Source organism: Anser cygnoides, chromosome 2 (genome assembly GCF_040182565.1).
Source record: "Anser cygnoides isolate HZ-2024a breed goose chromosome 2, Taihu_goose_T2T_genome, whole genome shotgun sequence".
Lineage (NCBI taxonomy): Eukaryota > Metazoa > Chordata > Aves > Anseriformes > Anatidae > Anser > Anser cygnoides.
Window position 1 is genome coordinate 82,838,597 of NC_089874.1, and position 12,569 is coordinate 82,851,165.

Sequence of the window (12,569 nt, forward strand, 5' to 3'; positions counted from 1 at the left end):
GATTAAATTGGCTCTTTTGTCTTCTTTTTGTGTAGCCTGGTTTGAAAGAGAGAGAGGAATGAAAAACAAAGCTGGGCTTTTGCAATGAGAAAGAATTTTTATGCTTATAAATCAAAAGATGTTTAATTTTTTGTTTAGTACTGAGCCATTAACTCACAATAAAAATGAATCATTTTGCTAGCTTGTTTAAAGACAGACAGAGGAAAAAAAGACAGGCTTTAAACATGCTACTTCACTACACTTTTAATTAATAGGACTTCTAGGTTTGTGAAGTTGAATGCAGGTGCACAGCTAAGCACAGTGTCATGCTTCAGGGTCAAAGCATGCAGACCTTATATATATCTGACTCCCACTGACTGAGCTAGGGAGACTTTGTGCATGCAAGGCTGGGGTGTCCTGGGTCTGTATTCTTTGAACTGTACCACATCAATGTTTCCTTTGCACATCTGCTTTCAAAGAAACATTTTTTTTTCATAATTGTTCTTTATTAGTGCAACCCTACTCAGACTGCATAATCTCAAATCATAACAACAAACCAATGAAGTTTTGTAATGATTGGATAATTTTATAATACTTATTAAAAAAATTGCGATTGAAAAATTTTAGTAATTATAGTCATGTTGTAGTGCATGAATTTGTATCCAGTTTTAGTTAAAAGCTATTTTCAGACCACCTTGGGTGCACTCCTGCATCATCTGAAACTTGAGATTTTCTTACATACCAGTGTCATTCTCCATATCTTCCAGCCCCCTTCCTTATCTGTATATTCTGTTACCTCCACAGCCTCACTCCTCCTTTGTTGGATCCAGTGCTTGTTCTATTGAGAAATTTCCTTTGTGTCAGCTCTGATTTCAGAATGCTTGCAGATTTTTTTTTCTTGTTTTTCCATTTGTTCCTAAGTTACTGATCTGTAACAGATCTTAGGTGATTGTAGAGAGATCTTATTTCAGAAGCAAAATATTTTCCTTCATTATTTTCTTAATAAATGGAGTGAAAAGGAATTAATGACAATTAAATTAAATTCAGCCAAATCAAGTATTTCTCTCAAATTCCTAAGGATTTTCTGTTTTGCAAAAGAATGCCTTCAGAATTAAGTTTTACTGTGCAGAATAATCATGGGGTCTCTGTAATCAGTTACTCTGCCTTTGTATCATCCTTTTTCAAGGGAAAGAATGAAAGATGAACAAATTCCATTTAACAGTCATCTTTAACCAGGGTGATATTTCAGTGAGCTCTCTGATTTCCTCTACTTCTTGACCTCTTCCTATGTTGTCCTCTGATCTTCCACGCCTAACCAACTTCAGAAGCGTCCCTCCTTTTTTAACTTTTGCTTTGACAACTCGGGTACACAGGGAGTGACCAGCTATGTGTGTTTGCGTAGTGACGGAGGATGGATTTTCACTGAAGTGTAGTCTTGGAGCATGAAAGTCTGTAAGGCATTTTGTGGAAAAAAATTCTATGTGAAAGTGTAATGAAGAATAGGAAAGACAGGAATTATTGCAAAAGAAATGCGTAAGTGAGAGGAGAGGATTTTATTAAAGAAGTTCAAGCTTTTATATACATTCAATGTTTCTACTATGTTTCTTAATAAATGTATTACCAACTACCGTTATAGCTAATGCAGCCACAATACTGTACTATTCTGCAGTCAGGATGGGAAAATTCCATTAGCTCTTTAATAAAATAAAATCATCAACAGTCATCACGACTCTTCTTTTTGCCTGGTATTAACTAGTACACTGGGAAGTCCAGTGAGTAGACACAACAGAACACAAAATCCTCAATATTCATTTAAATGTGTATCATGTGTCTTCTTCATATTATTTCTAAAGCAGCTTTAAAAAACTTTTGCCATTGGAAGGTATTAAAAATAAAAGCCATTCAAATTATCCTTGTAGTATAGCAGCACTGGAATTGATAGTTACTCTTTTATTACTTTTGACAATGTAAACCTTTAATAAAATAAACAATATTGAAACAATTTGAGGTCTAATAGTTCATGAACTTTAATGGGTGTATGGGCACAAATTGAAACGAAGACTAGATTGTGAAATGAAACATTAGCTCGATACCAGCCAACTCCAGTTTGGAAATTGGCTTCAAACAAATTCAGCTTTGTAGCTGAAAAAATACAAAGCCCACACTCAATCCGCAATACTTGGTTGCTCTCATTTAGAATGTTTTTCATATGAATCCTGCATGTATACGCTCACTTCTGACAGAAGCACTCTAAAAACATTGCAGGTGTTTCTGTTTTGATGTTGTTTTTTCTTTCCTTTTCTTTTTTTTTTTTTTAAATCAAGCCTAGTTTATATCACATTTTTGTGTTCTTAGAAACATTTCCTTTATATGCTTCTATAAAATTAAAAGTAATTTCAAATTTGAAAGGTAAGCTCATTCTGTCTTTGCTCATACAAAGTGTAGGTGCCATGACTAAATAGCAGTAAAAATGCTGAGATGTACAACTCTTAAAAACAAACAAACAAACAAAAAAGCAGCTTTGAAGACACAACATCAACTACAGCCTTAACATTGAACATATTACATTCCCAAGTTAATGGAGCTATTTTGCATATAATGCCACAAAGTTATCCAACTGAAATCTTGAGGTTGAATCTACAGTTTATTCACTGCATTTTTTCAGCCTTATAGCACTTCTGTATTGTACGGTACGTTTTATTCAGAGCTTTGCAACCTTTTCTTTCTCTCTCTGGATGTCCATTTACCCACAAATCCCAGACTTCAAAAGTTTCATAGAAAAAATAGGAGCGCTTGATTGAAGACGGAGATTTCCATTACTCAGAGCAGTCCGTGTGACACACTCAGATTCTTCTGCTTCCTCAGCAATTCTGGACCCCTCCGAGCACATGGAAAAGCCCCGCTCTGACATATATCGACACATCTGGTCTCAGAACACAGGTCTGTTTATAAAACTGTATATCAAGTAGTCTGCATTAATTGTACTTGAGTTGCATTTAAAATAGGGGCAGATGACTTCACCCTCCCCTTTTCCTCCACCCTGTTTTCGCTTGAAATGACAGTAGGCACCTGTGCGATCGAGGTGTCAGAGAGTCTCTGTCCAGATAGAGGAGTTGGAGTTTCTTCGTCATCTTTTCTTCTGTAGACAGTCTTAGGAATTTATTACCATGAAATAATTTTGGGGGTGAGGGGCAGGAGGATAAAGCTCACTTTCTTTTTTTTTTTTGTTATGAAAATGAGCTTGATTTTGGTGTCCAGTTTGATAAACAAGGATAGTCAGAGCTAATTTGTAACTCAGCTGAGGTCTGTTTCTTGCCGAATAAAATCAAAATCTTTTTCAACTTTCAGGGACTTAGAGAACCACATTTAATTGGTTTCAAACCCCTGGAGGAGCTCCGTAAGTAAACAGGATTAGTTGCAGATACGAGCCCACTAAAGTGGGACACAGGTCAGGTCTTCAGACTCCAGCTCTGCTCTGTCGAAGCAGGCACTTAAGGTCTCCTGATGTTTCTGTGTCAATAGCCATGAAAATGTTTTACTGCTGAGAAAATCATTGGAACAGTAATTTCCTGCAAGCCCCAAAGATATAACTTCACACTTCTATTAAAAATTATTTCAGTTGACACACATTAGGGTATTGGATGATACTAGTATGACTATGATGTGATGGCACGACTGGTAACTTGAAAACGCGTGTTTACAAGGCATAGGCAATCATATTTCAAACTGTAGGGATAGCCAAGTGTCCTTCAAGAAGTTGCCATTTTGACTGCACGTATGTACCATGTTGAACTGTTTACTCCGTCAGTTCTTGCTGGCAGGACAGGGTTAGAACTTCGTTCACACTGACCTTTTCTTTCAGATCCCTCCCAGCCATCCAAAAAAATGCGAGGAAGATCAACACAATTACGCAGCCTTTAGCAGCTCAAGTAACTGCCTTCCTAAGTGTAAGCAGGTAGGTCTTTGTCAGTATATTTGCTCTTCAGAGATAAAATAATCCAGCCAGCTGCATTAATTAAAAAAAAAAAAAAAAAGAACCTAAAAGACAATGGGGCTCATTAAAGTTAAGAATAACAACATGATGTGATGACAGATACAACTTGCAGAGTTTCTGAAAATAGCAGGTTAAAATGTAAATATCTTTTAATAAATAATTTTCCTGCAATGTAAAAATAAATGATATTTCCTTTGGCAGTAATAGCTGATTTAATCTTTAGCCAGGAAGTTGTTTTGCTCATAAAATACCATTGTGCTACAGAAAAAAAATATTATTTTGCTGTTTTGAAAGACTTTTGTAATCCACGATAAACTGGGTGACTCTACTTATGTCCGAGATAAGCGCCAAGAGTGATGCAAGCTCCCACCAGAACCAAACTCAGGATAGTCTTCAGAGAGATCCAGGAGAAATCGAACAAAGGCCTCATACTGTTGCCATACAACTCCACGAAGGCATCCTAGAAAGGGAAATAAAGCAATATCAGAATCCCAGTAACTTTTTAAGAGAGGGAGGGGAGCTTCTTCACGCACAGTGGTCATCCAACAGGAAAAAAAAAAAGAAAAAAAGAAAAACACACAAACCTTTTAAAATAGTGGTTTGGGAGCTATGTTTTTGTGCAATGCTTAGCGCAAAGTTCTCCTGCCTATTTCTTTACAAATATTGCTGTAATTGCTTACAGCCTGACATCTGCTATAGGCATGCACAGTCTAACAGAAAATACAGGAACAGCATTTTAAAATATGAGTACCTCCCTTTTGGCTCCTCAATGTGTAAATACAAAAATACACAAAGGAGGTAAACGGAACTTCATTCTCCAAACTTTTTGTTTCCACTGGACATGGGGCATCTATTTTGCTGGTCAGCGTTGCTGAAAATAAGGCAGTATTTATTGGGTTCCCTAGGGGTGGGTTCAGAAGACTACACATAGTAGCCACTGAGATGTTTCATCTGTGTGGATTAAAGCTGTTAAGGTGCAGTACTGTGTTATGCCTCTGCTGGTCTTTCATGACTGGCACCAGAAGGGGTAACATCTCGGTCCTGAGCTCCTGATAGTCATACTTTGGTCTGGCTGCAGGGTCAGTCGGGCCAACCAGCTGATCTGGCACAAGAGTAACCCAGCCCTGAAAAAAGAGTTGTTTCTCCATGTGGTTGTCTTGTCAGCCTGACTTGCCCTGGAGCTTACAGCCACTACCTTCAGCATGAGGAAGAGGAGGGGGAAATAGACAGTGCCAGAGGGTTGGCCACTTCTCACAGCTGCCCCCAAGTTGAATTGCGTGGGGGGGGGGGGGGGGGGGGGGGGGGGGGGGGTAAAGGGAATGCTTTCCCTGAGCCCAAAACATGTTGTGCTTCCTCCTTCAAGATGCAGTCCTGTATGTAAGGAGAGCTGCTCTGAGAATGTTTGGAGATGCATGCAGGTACCGAATGGAAAGCCTATTTAAATATTAAAGTTTTTGTGGTCCATATATACAGTCGGATTTTACTAGGCTGGTGATCAGACAGGTAACACCCTGCGGTTAATGTATTTCTTTCAAGCTGCCCATGATTCCTTACAAACATGAAACTTCAGAGCATTCTGAGAGGTAAATTATACCATGTTGCAAGAAAGCAATAAATAGTAAAGCTGAATGACTTTAAAAATAGGACACAACTCATAGCAGGGTTTAGGACAACTCTTTTATTTTGCAACCAGTTGAGGCCTGCACACAAACTACTGAGAAAAACCCATGAAATAGCTATCCAGTGTGGAGTTTCCCATCCCTCTTTTTTACTCTAGGCTTCCTTCCTTTTTTCTTTTTTCTTTCTTTTTTTTTTTTTTTTGGTGTATGTAAACGTTCTCTATTTATGTTATGATGCCGTTAGATGTTTTGTAATGTTACTAAGCTAGGAGGTAACCTGCCTTCTAAAATTGCACATATGTCATGGATTACTGCAGGAATTAAGACAGAAAGGTCTCCACCATTCATATAAACCTTTCAGCCAGGTGTATTTTCCATAAATTACAGAAGTTAAATTAGCCTTCATCATTAGCGTTCTCTAGTTATCGTAAAAATAAAAGCATTTGTGGTTACACCACGAGAGGGCGTGTAAGGTTTTTTTATATTGTGCCATTTGCCTGTTCACTAGATGCTGAGTGAGACTCAAATAAGTAAAATGTATGTAATTTCAAAACATGTCTTTACATTAAATAATATTGGTGCATGTTGTATATAAGAACGAGTGTGTCAGTAACAGAATAGCTATAGGATTTGGCCCACAGATTGACCTGAATCATGTTCCTCCTGTTATTTCTCAATGCTTGTTACTCCAGGCAATCATTTTCAAGCATGGGTATCCAAGGGTATATTCTTAAGTGAAAGCAGCTTAACCTTTGTGGGGAATGTCTTAAAGCAAACTGTTCATTCCTGAGGAAATTTGGCAACTTTCTCGTTGCTGCCTGGTTTTTGAAATAGACATTTGCAAACTCTGGCCTTAATATTCAGCTGTGCTGTTGCAGAGCTGAAAAGCACAGAGTTTGCTGTGCAGCTCTTTGGAAAGCTTCCTTTATTTCTCCTTAAGGCTATGAAGTAACACAATATCCTAAAATGTTACAGACTGGGCTAAATCCTGTTGCCGCCAGTGCAGGCTCACTGACTTCCATGGGAGCTTTGTCTGGATAGGGAGTTCAAGATCGGGCCTTATAAAAATGCAAGAAGGGTAAAGTTCAACACTTGGTGATATTATGGGTGGAAAAGAGAGGAAATGAAAAAAACAAAACAAAACATGGAAATGCAAGTCGTGAAAATATTTTAATATTTTAATAGTTTCTTTCAGTGGGCTGGGTCTCACTTCTGTATAGTTATGACAGCCGATGCACACACACTGTCAACTGCAAAATGAGCGTATTTTGTGCCTTCTTTATACCTCAGTTTAGGAACATTCAGCCCAGTTTGGTCGGAAGGCCATTTCCAATGATTCACTGATCTCCCGGTACTTGCCATGAGGATGGACAGAGGGTTATAGTAACATTTGAAGACCAGGCAAAAGTATGGCATAACCTATGGTTCAAAAGAGGAATGCTAACAAAAACTGTGCAGCATGCAGTACTGTTTCATCAGAGATTATTACAACAATAACATGAACCCAACCTAATGGTGTCTGCACTATATATTACAAGTAGCTCTTTATGATCATTCCTCCTCCCCTTCTCAAACATCCTGATTAGGCCTATTTCCGAAGCTTGTTTGAACAGCCTGTCACTATTTGTTTAAGTTTCAAACCTGTTTTAAATAAACACATGTCCATTTTATGTACTAAAACAAGGCGAGAGGGGAGGGAAGTATGACCCATTACTGGAAACTATTTTAGCACAAAGAGAACCCTAAGCAGAATCCTGACTGTTTCATAAGGTTTGTCTCCTTCTATAAACCCATGTATTTGTCACTGGATTTTTGTCACCTAAACCCGTCTGTTTAAAATAAAAGAATCTGCTCTAAAACAAATAAGATTAGCAAAATTGCTTGAAACACTTGATGTACTCTGAAAAGCACTCTTTATAATGAAAGCAAGGGTCCCCTTGGCAAATAGACCGAGGCAAGTCCTGGCTTGGTCAACCTTTCTGGAAATCTTACACAATTGGAAAGAAAACGCTTGTAGGCCTTTATTTTAAGACCTGCCTATTTAAAATTTAATGGAAAGTTATATCCTGGATGTAAAATTATATCAGGGCAGTTAAAAGTTATACGGAAAAGAACTCTTCATTCAGCCCCGTAAGTTTTTTGAAAGTAATTTCTTTAGAAGCTTTTATGAAGTCGAATCAGTCCGTCGCTGGTACTGTGCAAATTCACCTTGACCGTTTCCACCCAGCAGGAAAGATGGGAGTGTTGGAGGGAAAGATGCTCTGCCTAGGTCCCTCTTGGTACTACGCACCCGAGATGGCGGTCTCACCTCCTTGGGCCCGACTGGCAGGCCAGGGGCATGCCGAGAGCCCCCCTGCCTGCTGAACCACACGTGGGGAGACACTGTGGGGATGGCACTGACCATCTTTCCAGGGAGCCTGGGGCGAAAATGGAGTTTGCTGAATTTTGCTTGCGAGGGTGAGGAGGTGTGAGAGTGCCCTGCGTCAGGGCCGTCTCGAAGCAGAGGATCCAGATCACACTGCCCTCCCCTTCCGCTGGCCCAAATTTGGCAGCGCTGATCCACGAAACAAATGTCCTCTTTAATTACACAAACATTCTTTTCTTGCACTCGGAGTTTATTTAGTCTCGGTCCCTTTGCAGCTCGGCCTTCATCCCTGCCCGAGAGGCAGGCCCGAGCTTCCAGGCTGCAGAGGAGTAAATACTTCCCATATGCTGCGCCCGGCGAAGCATTAATGACACGACTGCTCCCTCCTGCCTATGCAAAGGGAAAAGCCAGCCTCGGCATGGCATTCTGCATTTGTGACTGAGGGGGTGGTGGGGAGAGCAAACACGAGGAAGTAAAGACTTCCTTTTTCTACCTGAATCAAACAGCTGTTGAGGAAGTGACTTTATTTCCCTCGTTATCATTGGTTTGACAGGATATCCTCTTGAGCCACATTGTATTGAATGAAGAGTCGGTGAGACTTCCATTTTACTGAACGGGAATTGCCTTGCGGCTATTTCATGCTGCCCTCTCCGTGACTCCAAAACAAACAAACAAACACACACCAGCTCCACGCTTTTGAAGAAACCTGCCCAGGTTTGAATGACACGGCTCTGCCATCTGTTACGGTGGGAGAGGGAATGACATCCACTCCGATGCCAAGATGTAGCAGCTGAATGACTTTTCACTCACCACTGCCTCAATATGAGCGACGTAAATTCTCGTAAAAGCTTTCAATCCTGCATGGTAACTCATTTCAGAGAGAGTTTGGGGAGGGAGAGAGCCGAGAGAGCTGCTTAAATCGTCCCCTGTTTTCTATGCAGTGAAACCTCATTAAAATGTCATCCTGAAGCTAATGAGAAAAGTTCTTGGAACATAAAAAAATAGATCTGTAGCTGTTATTCTCCTGAAGCGTCCATGGGTCTTTTATGCAAGCCCGAGTAGTGAGGACATGCAAATCAGGACAGCTCAGCCACAGACGGTGGTGTGCCGAGTGTGGTGTTTCACGAGGTCGGTATCTTTAGAGAGGCCGATATCTTTTTCTGCCTAGGAGTGCTGACATGCTGGCACTCCAGCCAGGTGCACTTTATCAAATTATAATGTGCTGGAAAAGAAGGTGTCACCACGCCACTCTGCTGACCGCTGGCAGGGGACCTGCCCAGGGACTGGCTTTAGCATGTGTACGCCCGATCAAATCCCCATCCAGGGTGTTTTTAGTTTGGTTGGTTGTTTTTCTGGTTTTGTTTTCTGTTGTTTTGTTTAATTTTTTTTTGCCCCTCACCATTGTCAGTGGTAGAAATGAATCTATTCTGCCTTCTGTTTTCACTATACCTCTTAGATATGCAGCTTAGATAAGTTGCTGCCTGCATACCCTTTTGTTTCTCCAGTGATATCTGAGGTTTCTGTCTTTGGACAAAACTGGTTCTCTTCACAGTGGTCTCACCTAAGTTCTTTGTTTGTTGTTCTTCGTTCTTGCTATCTTTTTGTTTAAATACTTGCACTGGTGAGCCTGTGGTCTTGGGGGGCATATCCTGCTGCTCCTACTGATGCCAGGCTCTCATGGAAGGCCATGTAAATTCGAATAAATGGAAATAGTATTTGGATTATTTTCTGTCTAAACACGGCACTCGGAGACATCTAAGGAGTAGAGACTAATTGCAGTTAGATTTGTTCATAAAAACTGATGCATATGCTTAGAAATATATTAATCTGACTGGTTATAGTAACAGGGATGACTGTTCCTGTTCACGCTTCTGGAGAATGAACCTGGCAGCAGACAGATTTGCTCCATAGTTGAGAGAGATGGAGGATCAACCCAGGCTATGGTCAACCCTTAAAATATGGGGTTAGTAAGGTGTAGATCGTTCAACTTGTATGGAAAGCCATGCAGTGTTCAGACAAGGCTGCATTCTTGTTAAACCAAGTCAGCATGAGAAATGTTTCAGCAATTTCGTCTTGGCATCTCTACTTAATTCAGTTAGACGTGGCTCTGCAATATGCAAAAGCCCAGACCTAGGGGAGGCTGCCTGGTTTTCTTATTCCTGGAAAGGCCCACATTAAAATGAGGTATTTCTGGCATCAGCTATAGTGTCACTGTAGCGGCTCATTGGTGGCATTTAATGGGTGCCACTTCTGAGGGAGCAATATTAGCATTAAGGAGAGAAACAAGTCAAGAAGGCAGTCTGAACAAACTCCTCTGTATTCAAACAACACAGTCAAACTCTACTCAGGTTCTACTCAGTCCTTGACAAGTTCTTCTCACAGCTTTTTCAGAGCTTCTGCAGGTTTATAAGCCCATTCAACTAATTTGGTATTTTCTTACATCAACATTCAGCAGTTTGGTTTTAGCTTCTGGAGTCATACTACTTGGTTGAATGCTAGACGCTGTATATAATTTGTACACAGAAACAAATTGCATGTATTTTCACTAATCTTAGTTGCACTGAGAACCATCCGGTTTTAGGCCATCTTCTTCTAGCCAAATTTATCAAATCACTTCTAATGAGTTTATACTTACATACAAACTTATCAAACACCCACAGTGATTTGTGGATCACTTTGGAGGACAGAGCAAGCATCATGGAGTTGCTAAGGGAACTCACACTGTACCATCACACAACCATATCCTTTGCAAAGAAGCACGATGTGTTGGGAACACTTACAACTTTTTGAATGGCTCAAAAATAAGGACAAAATGGGTCTGAATGGCAACACAGGCCTGTTCTCTCAAAGTCTGGTCTAAATTCTGTCTTGCTAGTAATTTACTTTCAATTTGAGTGCCATTACACTGGAAATAGCCTACCTAAATTAAAAAGCTAAATTTGAAAATTTGGAGCCGGCTTGTAATTTAGTGACAGAGGGAAATATGAACACATACACCATTATGTTCCCTGCATGCTCCAGCTGCCAGTGTCTGTTACTCTCAGGCTGCTGCAAAAGAGTTAAATCATGTAACAGTCTGAGAAATGGGAACTGAAAGTAGCTGCTTGTAGAAATGTTCAAAGTGCTTTGGCACAGCTTTTGTCATCAGCCCACCACTTCAGTAATGGAGGGTTTTGTTTAATAAATGTATCCAGCTGTGCTGTGAAAGGGCTTGAGGCGCAGGTATTAGCAGAGGTAAACAGGGAAAAGAAAGACAGAAAGACCAAGGGTTTGCCAAGGAAGGGCTTGCTTGAAGTGGTCTCTGCCAGAACAGGCAGTGCACGTGAATGCGAAGGGTGAAACCGAACTAGTCTGAGCAGGCTGTGCCATCAGCTGAGCCACGAGGGACCAGTCACGCATTTTTTTTTTCTGCTGCTTGTTTTAACATCTCTTAGGGAAATACTTGATCCCCTGTTTGTTGTCTAAACAGGGAGTTCTGATCCAGATACCTTTGGCTCGCCTGCCTTGCACTCAGCCTTGAGCTCCAGCAGCACAGAAGCGTTGCTGCAGCCGTAGCACTCCAGCCCCGTGCTGGACAACGCTGCTCTGCTGCAGCAGCCTCTGGTAAAAGTTCAGGTGAAGTGGCACCTTCTTCAGAGATGCCATGCATTCCTCACACAGCTTGAAGCAGGCTTTGGTTGTTGTTTTTTAAATCTTGTGACAATCAGCTGATTTACCGGGGGAATGAAACAAGCGAGGGTTACACAAAGTAACCTTACGATAAATCTGCAATTTAATGAATAAGCACAAAAAACCCCTTGAGCCAAATAAAAAATGCTGAAGACTTAAATGGGCAGCTACGCTTCTACCAGCAGCCACCTGGAACATATGAGCTTGTGCATGTATTTTCTTTGGCAAGCTACACTTCGTTAGTGGCCCAAACCATTTTTGCTCACCTGTAAAAGCCTTATTTGAGGAAGAGACGAGGTAGCGTGTTTTTTTTCTCACTGCTTTCTCCTGCCATTTCCTGAGCCAGACCCTGCATGCTGTACCCCGGTGGGTGCTGTGTGCCAGCATCAGCTGCAAGGCAGGCAGATGTGGCCTGGCAGCGAGGCAGCCCGGTGGAGCAAACTGTAAGCCCCCTTCCAGTACTTAGCACACACAGGTGTGAAGATCACCGGCATCAGTGTGCCTATGCACTTCTGAATTACCTTGTGGGGCTGTTCCTGAAGGCCTTTCAGTGGCTTGTCCATGTTTTTTTTTTATCATTTCACAGCTAAGTGGTAATGGGAATTTAATATAAGGGGAAGTTCCTGGTCTGCATTGGCTCAGAAAAGATTGTTTTTGGTGCGGGTGCCTCCTGTCCACTCCTTCTCCTCCTCCTTTCTGTTCTGCTCACCACTTGCACGAAACCACAAGACACGGGAGACTTAAGAAGGGTGACTGAGCAGGGAAAGGAGTTAGGAGAGTCTGTACGGGCTGAGACAAACGGGAATATCAGACAAAGTCAACTGTCTAAATAGTACACATGAAAGCTGTCTGTTGCCACCATGAGCTGAACCCTACTGAGCCCATGCTTGCTTTATAAGTTGCCTTGCCTGGCAGAGTGCTCATAGTTTAGGGCTGGCTATGA

General features: G+C 41.1%; 1 protein-coding gene across 1 annotated transcript in view; it reads right to left on the reverse strand.

The window, feature by feature from the left end:
• Positions 1 to 2,276: 2,276 nt before the first annotated feature.
• BCL2 (BCL2 apoptosis regulator) overlaps positions 2,277 to 12,569 on the reverse strand; it is an 89,825-nt gene continuing 79,532 nt past the window's right edge. Inside the window, exon 2 of the mRNA XM_048076100.2 lies at positions 2,277 to 4,433. Coding sequence (XP_047932057.1) covers positions 4,299 to 4,433 — 135 coding nt within the window. The 3' untranslated portion in view covers positions 2,277 to 4,298. The remainder of the gene's footprint in view (positions 4,434 to 12,569) is intronic.